The sequence below is a fragment of the Parus major genome, chromosome 25LG2 (assembly GCF_001522545.3).
Source record: "Parus major isolate Abel chromosome 25LG2, Parus_major1.1, whole genome shotgun sequence".
In the NCBI taxonomy this organism is placed as follows: domain Eukaryota; kingdom Metazoa; phylum Chordata; class Aves; order Passeriformes; family Paridae; genus Parus; species Parus major.
Genome location: NC_031794.1, coordinates 169,425 through 178,451, shown reverse-complemented (window position 1 = coordinate 178,451; position 9,027 = coordinate 169,425). Strand labels below are relative to the sequence as shown.

Sequence of the window (9,027 nt, the reverse complement as noted above, 5' to 3'; positions counted from 1 at the left end):
CTCTGCCAGCCCCTCCCGCCCTGCTCCCCACAATAAACTCTCCTGCAATCTATTCCTGCCTCTCTTGGCCTCTTTTCCAAGTCAGGACGGGTCCGGGGATGGGGGAGATCCAAGGAACTGGGAGGGGAAATGGTGTTAGAAGGATGGATCAGGGGAAATGGGAAATGGAAGGGCAAGGGGAGATTAAAAGAGAAGTTCTCTGGGGCTGGTTGACCACGCGGGGATTTGTGCTGGGTTGGACTCAGTGATGTTGGGAGTGTTTTTCTGCTTCCTGGGGTTCTCAGGTGGCTCCTGGAAGCTGGGACAGGAAAGTTTCCTTTCCCCGCAGTCAGCAGGCTCTGCCCCGGCCCATGATGGTCACTTAATGCTGCTCCCAGCAGTTCACCCACCCTGTTTTTCCAGTCTGAATTTCTGATTCTCTCCTGCTCAGCGCCACTCAGCTTTCTGTTATCAGGGCTCCCAGAAGATGTGCCAATGCCAGGAACGCTAATGAATAATCAGAGGTTTTTCTGGACGGATCCTTGAGTAATTAATGGAGTAAACTCCCTCCACCCCTTAACTCCCGTGTAGACACTGAGAGAAATGTCAGCCCTCTGCTGGATTTTGCAATCAGACGTGAGCTCACTCCCAGCCCAAGTTAAAGCTGTGTAATCGTTGTTCCCTAAGTGTTAATGGCTCTCTCCAGGGCTGTTATCTTGGGCTGAGCGCTTGTCTGACACAACACTTAATTAGGCTGGTACCTGCCTGGCACTGCCTCGCTCACAGGACCGGGTGAAATTTGGCAGTCGCAGCTCAGGTATTCGGCTGGGCTCGTGGAGGCTGTGGGTGGAAGCAAAGATTAGAAGAGAGTTCAGGTTGGGCATAGGAATTTCCTCCTGGAAAGGGCGGTCAGGGGCTCAGGAAAGTTTGGAATTCCCTTGAGATGTCCAGGGAATTCCTGGATGTTGGGATGGGTGACCAGGTGGGGATCAGGCACAGCTCGGACCACCTCAAAGGTCTTTTCCAACCGGAAGAATTCTGCAATTCTTTTGGTTAAAATATTCTCAGATAAGTGTTTGTTTGCCCGCAAAAATGAAGTGTTGTTTTCTGAAAATAAAAGCAGCATTCACGGGTACCATGGACTAATTTTCGTTTCTGTTTATTACGTATGGCCATCTGACAGATCCAGTCCCATATGAGGAGGAATACTGAAATAACCTGTGAAAAGTAAAATTAGCTGTTCCTTGCCACTGATCAAGTATTTTTTTTTTGAAAGAGTCCCGGTGAAGGAAGAGGTAAATCCTCTCTAATGCATCATCAGTTCATGTTCTTTTTACCTCACCGGCTGACAGGTTCAGTCAAACCTTCCCTGCGGCAACTTTATCATGGCAGTGATTAATGAAAAAAGAGAAGGTAGTGCCTCATCTTTTCTCATTAGATACCAATCTCAAAAATTGTTTCCCTTTGTTCACCTTCCTCCTATCGTTCCTTTTCAGAGCAGAACTTCAGGCAGTATTTTTTAGCTTTGTCTTTGAGGGCAGATGGATGATTCCAACATAACCAGGATGATTTAAAATTAAAAGGAATCCCAGCACTAAATTAACCACTTTAAAAAAAGAACCATGGAATATCCCGGGTTGGAAGGGCCACACAGGGATTGAGTCCAACTCCTGGCCCTGCACAGGCACCCCAAGAATCCCACCCTGTGTCTGACAGCGTTGGCAATGTGACTATTCCCCGTTCCAGTGCCAAACTGGATGGAAAAAATTGGAATAACTACTGGAAGTCTGACAGCTGGAATAATTAATGTAAGGACAGAGAGGACTCTCAGCTGCAGCTCTGACCAAAAACATCTCAGCCCGGTTCTGAGGGGAGGGGAGAGGAATCCACTCTGGGGCTTAACAGGAAAAACAAAGGCAGGTGTTGGATGCAGGATTTTTTTATTGCAAGGGCAGGGAAGGCCCCACTGGACGAGGACAAGCGAGGCAAGGACAGTCAGGTTGTCCCTCACGAGAGCTGCTCGTTCAGCCTTGTGGCAGGAGGCAGCAGTTTCAGGGAGATGGTGGAGTTTCAGGGTGGGATGGTGGAGCTGCACATTCGGCCACTGGAAGGGGCGCGGAAGAGGAGACCGAAGGAAGGAAGGAGGAAACGAAAAGGATGAGGGGCTCTGACTCCACGGTGTGAAGCCTGATGCTCTGCCCCTTCCTCAGGAGCTCACGTGAGGATCCAACAGTGTTTGCCGAGTCGAGGGATTTCTCCCTGGGGTTTAGCAGGAGCCGCAGCTGCCGCGGCCGTAGCGGCCGTAGCGGCCGGACCAAGAGCCAAAGGATCTCCCGGAGCCATACAGACCCCGGAACCCCCCGTAGCCCCCCAGACCCCCATAGCCCAGGGATCCATAGCCCCCGTATCCACAGAGACCCCCATATCCCCCAGATCCATAACCACCATATCCTCCAGAGCCAAATCCTCCATATCCCAGGGATCCAAATCCTCCGTATCCCAGGGATCCATAACCCCCATAGCCCAGGGATCCATAACCCCCATATCCCCCATATCCATAGCCCCCATAGCCCAGGGACCCATAGCCCCCATAGCCCAGGGAGGCCCCAGAGGCTCCAAGGAATGGCGCTCCAGCAGATCCCACCACGGAATCCTGCGGGAAGGAGCTGAGGATGGGCCCGGGGAAGGTGACCACCACGGCGGGAGGCTGGATCACGGCGGTGGAGTCGGGGCACTGGCGCACACACGGCTCGTTCCCGCTGTCAGCCAGGGGCTGGGGCCGCAGGACGCCGCAGGCAGAGGTGGAGCACAGGTCATTGCAGGACATTTTGCAGGGATTGGAGGTCGAGCTGCAAGAGTTGAGCAAGGGCAAGATGTTATTTAGCAGCAGAAAAGAGCTCTGGAGTTGGCTGCCTTTCCCCAGACAGGAGAGCTTTGAAGCACCAGAATTTCCCCAGGTCTATTAAAGAAGTAAATTGAATAAGAACAGCCAAAGTTATTTTCTCGAGCACTTTGGTGAGTCAGGGGATCAACAAGGATGGGACTCTGCTCCAAGAGTCGAGTGTGTTGTTATTCAGGATCTCATGACTCTGGCTCTTCATTGCTACTGATCTCCTTTGTGCTGATCCTTGTCAGAACAGGGATTATAACTCCTTGTCTGCTCAGATTCCCTTCTTGGATGAGACCATCACAAGGGAATTGCAAAAATGATTGTCCCAAATCCCTAAACATTCAATTAGGGCTTTGAGATCCCTACAATGAGCTGAACACCCCGGAAATTTTGATTTGGGCTCCCAACTCTTTTAAAAAATTCTCACACCAAACCACTTGCTCGCATTAACTCGGAAAAACTCAGCACTTCACATGAGCTTAAATTCCTCCTTAAATTCCTTCCAGGATCCCTTCAAATCTTAAATAAATCTCTTAAAGAGTGTTTTAAACAGTTCTCAGTTTTTCTTTTTGTCCTATTCCAACCCAGTGCCTGGTCTCTTGGGGAGTTCATGCCCATTTATCTTGAATTAAAAGCATTTTGGGCGATTTGTAATAGAACAAACTGGATCTAATGGCAGGTTTGCCTCTAAACTCAACATTTTCCTACGAACCAGGGAGATTTAAACTTTCCAAACAACTTCCAGTCACCCATTTAACCGAACAGAGGATAGGAATAAACACCTATTACATTGTGGATACCAACGGGTGGAGGCAACCCAAAATCCAACAGAATTTTCTGGTAAGAAACTTTCAGCTTGGTTTGGAACCAAGCACCAACCCAGAAAGCAGAGAGAGATACCAAAAGCAGCAAAAAAAGCGGTTCCAAAAGCAGCAAAGAGCAGCTCCAGACTTACCAAGTCGTCGGGAAGAACGAGTGAAGGGAAGACGTTTGGGACAACCCCAAGTGGAGACAGCTTTTATACAGTTCTGACTTTGCCTGAGGGCTCAGAGGAGCTCATTAGTTGACACAGAACATTTTTTTGGTATTGATTGCTTCTCAAAATGATGAAATTGTTGTTCTTTCTGTTTGGGTTTATTCTTGATCTCAATTATGGCATTACGTCACACGAGGCACTTTGATCTGAAACGCTGGTGGGTGAAATTAGTGCATCTTTCATCCCAAAACGTGATTCATGAATTAGTACCAGTTTTCTGGAGTGGCACCGTGTGCTGAGCTGTTTATACACAAATATTCTTCTCCTGTATCATAAGAAAAATACGTGTGGGCAGGTACAGAAATTAGAAAAATCTTAGAATGGTTCGGGGACACAAATATCCAGAAAAATCTTATTTTTCCTCTGACCCTTAAGCCACAGCTTAAACCCGACTTTAGTTCTGAAGGGAGAGATATTTATGATTGTAAGAAATAGAATGGAAAGATCAAAATAATCGGAGCGTATGTTGAATTAATAATTGAATTCATGTTTTATTGAGCTGGCTCCATCTCTGGAAGTGTTCAGGGGCAGTTTGGATCAACCTGGGGTGGTGGAAGGTGTCCCTGTCCATGGCAGGGGGTGACACAAGGTGGTCTTTGGGGTCCCTCCCAACTTCAAACCATCCTTTGATTCTACATAGGAGAAATCCCGAATTTAGCTGTAGTGGAAATAAAACCCCTTTGTTTTTAGAGAGGATCTTGCAGCTAATCCCGTCCTTGAAGGCATCTTTCAGCACAGAGCAATTACGAGGTGAGAATCTGCTGGGAAAAGCAAATGCTGGATTTGCTGAGGTTTCTCTCTCTGTTTACACCACCATTGTTCTACTCTATCATTATCGTCGTTATCATAATCACCCACGTGGTTGAATTCACACCACGTATTATTTGTAATTTATGAGCTTTTCCGAATCTGGAGAGACATATGAGGATTCCCCGAGCCATTATCCCGGCCAGAAAAAAAAACATAATAAAAAAAAAAAAATATCCATGTCAAAGTTTTACAAGAACATTCCAAGGGATTTTCAAATACCTCCTTGAACACCCATTACTGACTCGTTCCTACTGTGTCAGAGTTGTATAAAATCTGTGCCTGGGTGTAAACACCCCACAATTACAAGAGATTATCACACTAAAATGGATAAATTGAGGACACTGGGGTTTTTCCCACGATCAGCTCTTATGGTATTTGACCTTTCTGTCTTTGACCTTAGGAATAAAATATATTTATCTTTTTTTTTTAATTTAAATTTTTTATTTTATTTTAAACACAGAATGGTGTGTCTCTAACGTGTGAAAATAGGAGGGGAAACATGAGAATGGAAAGGAAAGCTCTTAAAAAAATCTTAATTTCCATGGAATTGTGGGTGCCTGGTGAAATATTTCTGTTTCCAGGGGCTGAAAGAGAACCAGGAGAGAGTTTAAAAAGAAACATGGGGCGAGACTTCTAAGTGTTGAACTGTCAGGAAAAGAAGGAGCAGATTAAATCTGACAGAGGCGAGGTTTAGATGGGGTTTTGGGAAGGAATTGCTCCCTGTGAGGGTGGAGAGGCTCTGGCACAGGTGATTCCATGGATTCCCCATCTCTGGAAGTGTCCAAGGCCAGGATGGATGAGGCTTGGAGCAACCTGGTGCGTGGAACCCCCTGCCCATGTCAGGGGGTGCTTCTGGATGATCTCTAAGGTCTTTTTCAAACCAAACCACTCCATGACAGCATTTTGTGGTATAAAGTTCATTCAAAAGTGCTCCTGATTGTTGTGTTTGCCTTGCCTTGAGTAGGTGGAGGGAGAAATGCTGAACATGCAGAACCAATGTGGTTTTTTTTTTTTTATTTTCCCTTTGTTATTTGTCCCCAGTCCTCATTTGAACTCCTAAAAGAAATTCCATTCCGTGTCTGTTGTTGATCACACTCCAGGACCTTTACCTAGGCAAAACCATGAGTGTCCCTCAATCATCCTAATCATGGAGGACTCGTAAATAAACCAAGTCAGTTTTATTTCCTCCCCTAACGCTAAGTAGAGCAACGGCATCATAAAAACATAATCCCCCACACAAATCCCAGAGACAATAGAGGTCTGGGGTGGAATGTGTGGGTTTAAAGTGCACCAGCAATAAGCAAAGACAATTTCAGCACTTTGGGGAATTATGTGTCCTGCAATTTGGGGTTGGGACCTAATTACATCAGGTGCCCGGTGCCCTCTGGGCAGGCAAGGAGCTCTATAAAAGGTGTCTCCATCAGGTCCTTCCATCCACTTCTCTCACCTGTTCTGCCTTCGTCAACCAGGTAAGTGGCTTTTTTCTCAAACTTCTCTAAACTGGGCTTTCTGTCAGGAAATCAGGCTGCTGATGCTCTGCGGGATCTTTGGTGTTTAATTTCTCCTTCGTTTCCAGATCTTGTAGGAGATTTGGTGCACTGAGTGGTATTGAACCCCAAACTTGTATTATTTTAGTGTTCCAAAGGGTTCCTTGTCTGTATTTTAGGAGATGAAGAATAACCTGTACATGTGGCTATATTCAACAGAGTTTTGTTGAGTTTGTGACAGGAAAGATAAAATCTGAGCAGAAATCGTCAGCTAAGAGTAATTTAATACCGAAGAAATTGCCTGATTGGGAAAATTCAAAGGTACAGCTGAAGAGTACAGATTGTGTTGAAGTCAAGGGTAGCCTGGAGATGACAGTGGTAGGAAAAACAGGAATAGGAAACACATTTCCTTCCCAGATTTATTACTGACACCCTTGGACTACTTCAGCACAGCCTAAAGTTTGCCATTCCTTTTAAATTAACATAAATTAACACCTTCTAGAGATTAACCTCCAAGATGTCCTGCAATGACCTGTGCTCCACCGCTGGCTCCGGCCTCATCCGGCCCCAGCCCCTGGCTGACAGCGGGAACGAGCCGTGTGTGCGCCAGTGCCCCGACTCCACCGCCGTGATCCAGCCTCCCGCCGTGGTGGTCACCTTCCCCGGGCCCATCCTCAGCTCCTTCCCGCAGGATTCCGTGGTGGGATCTGCTGGAGCGCCATTCCTTGGAGCCTCTGGGGGCTCCTCCCTGGGCTATGGGTCCGGGGGCTATGGGGGTTATGGATATGGGGGATACGGGGGCTATGGATCCCTGGGCTATGGGGGATTTGGCTCTGGGGGATTTGGGGGCTATGGGTATGGGGGCTCCTCCCTTGGCTATGGGGGTCTGGGGTCCTGTGGGGGTTCCTCCCTGGGCTATGGATCCCTGGGCTATGGTGGTTATGGATCCCTGGGATACGGAGGATTTGGATCCCTGGGATATGGAGGATTTGGCTCTGGAGGATATGGTGGTTATGGATCTGGGGGATATGGGGGTCTCTGTGGATACGGGGGCTATGGATCCCTGGGCTATGGGGGTCTGGGGGGCTACGGGGGGTTCCGGGGTCTGTATGGCTCCGGGAGATCCTTTGGCTCTTGGTCCGGCCGCTACGGCCGCGGCGGCTGCGGCTCCTGGTAAACCCCAGGGGGAAAATCCCGAGTGAGGTCTCGCCAGCAGATGGAAAGCGATGGTTTCACAGGCAAAGAGCTTGGAACCGCCGCTGCTCCATCCCACGACCGCGGATTTGCAGCTCTTTAGCCCCTTTTGAATTTCTCCTCTTTCAGCTTTTGCCTTAAAGCTACTCCCGCCCCGTTTCTGTGCTGCCTGGGGTAAATAAGGAACAAAAGGGCTCAAAATGGGCCCTGTTTGTTCACATCAGCAGTTGGGATTTGGAAGAGAGGCCGAATCGATCCCGTGTGAATGTGCCTCTGGCTGGGGAAGAGTTTCTTGCTTTCTTGGAGACTCTGTAAATGCATTGCTTTGCTTGCTGTCATTAAAAGTTTATTGCATCAAAGTTGCCATGTTCTGGTGTTCTTCTCTCCTGTTTTCTCCATTGCTGTTCACCTTTGGAGAAGCCTCACCTGTGCAGGTGTCAGAAACAGCCTAAAATATCCTGGAATCATGGAATGGTTTGGGTTGGGAGGAATGTTAAAGCTCATCTCATCCCACACCCTCAGGTTGCTCAGAGCTTCATCCAAAACTGTGGATGTCCCAGAGCTGTGGAAATGAATGTCCTGCCCAAAAAAGCAGGGAAGATTAGATTTCAGTTTGAATTTCTTCCAGGTAAAGCTTTCATCTCTTTGAGCTTCAGGCTCTGACTCAAAACATTTCCTCAGTCAAATATTTAAACTCTGTCCTCAACAATAATTTTGGCAAGAAGTTAAATCAATTTCCTGCCAAATCTTTAAATAAAATTTTTCAAAGTGGAACTTTGAAATCTGAAATATTTCTGTATAATCATGAAATGTAAAGTGTTGGATGGTTTTTGACAGGAAAACCAGCTCCTTCAAGGATTCATTCACACCAGCAAGAAAAGTTAGAGCAGAGAGAACCTGGGAAAATGGTACCTGGAAAAATTAAAAGGTAGAAAATACCTTTTTTATGAAATGTAATTTAAATTACTAAAGGTAAAAACTCAAAGGTAGAAAAGCAGGAGGATTCCTGCTCCCAAAATCTGGATGAAGGAACAGTGACTGACTTCACCCCCAGCTGGGACATTCCAGGTGGATTTTAAGTCTGAACCTCAGCCTATTGTTAAGGATATGAATTTCCCCCCGCTGTACAGAGAGAAGTGTTGCAAACCCAGGGCCAGAGGAATTAAAACTGAAACATCATTTGTTTTTTGCAGAACAGAATCACTTTAATGAGGAAAAAGCATTCACAGAAAAGCAGAATGGCAGAATATGAAGAATATCAGATTGCAGGCAGCTCCTTCCAGGCTTGCTCTTCTCCAGATGGACGGTGAAGTTGCATTTTAGGAGAACACAAATTATTGTTTGATCCCACGTGTTGCGCACACTGGGATGGGAAGAAAAGCCCAGGAGATGACAAGCAGAAGGCAGATGAATCAAGGAGGAGCTGTGTGCTTCCAGCTCCACCCGAGCGGGGTGGCCGTGGTCACAACATCTCCTGCGGGGCCAGGATTGCGTCTCTCTCTATTCCGGTTATTCCGTACTCCAGGATGTTTCCCCCTAGGGTTTAGCAGGACCCCCAGAAGCCGCGGCCGTAGCGCCCGGAGCCAAAGGCTCTGCCAGAGCCATACAGACCCCGGTACCCCCCATAGCCC

General features: G+C 47.4%; 2 protein-coding genes across 2 annotated transcripts; one reads left to right on the top strand and one right to left on the bottom strand.

Annotated features, from left to right (window-relative positions):
• Positions 1-2,245: 2,245 nt before the first annotated feature.
• On the bottom strand, positions 2,246-2,806 carry LOC107214621 (scale keratin-like). Its single transcript, XM_033519778.1, has one exon. The coding sequence runs from the start codon at positions 2,804-2,806 to the stop codon at positions 2,246-2,248; it is 561 nt and encodes a 186-aa protein (XP_033375669.1).
• A 3,913-nt stretch (positions 2,807-6,719) lies between these two features.
• On the top strand, positions 6,720-7,379 carry LOC107214620 (claw keratin-like). The gene has a single exon (XM_033519777.1). The coding sequence runs from the start codon at positions 6,720-6,722 to the stop codon at positions 7,377-7,379; it is 660 nt and encodes a 219-aa protein (XP_033375668.1).
• The last annotated feature ends 1,648 nt before the right edge of the window (positions 7,380-9,027 follow it).

Coding starts and splice junctions, on each gene's coding strand:
- LOC107214621 (XM_033519778.1), bottom strand. CDS start 2,806: ATGTCCTGCAATGACCTGTGCTCCACCTCTGCCTGCGGCGTCCTGCGG.
- LOC107214620 (XM_033519777.1), top strand. CDS start 6,720: ATGTCCTGCAATGACCTGTGCTCCACCGCTGGCTCCGGCCTCATCCGG.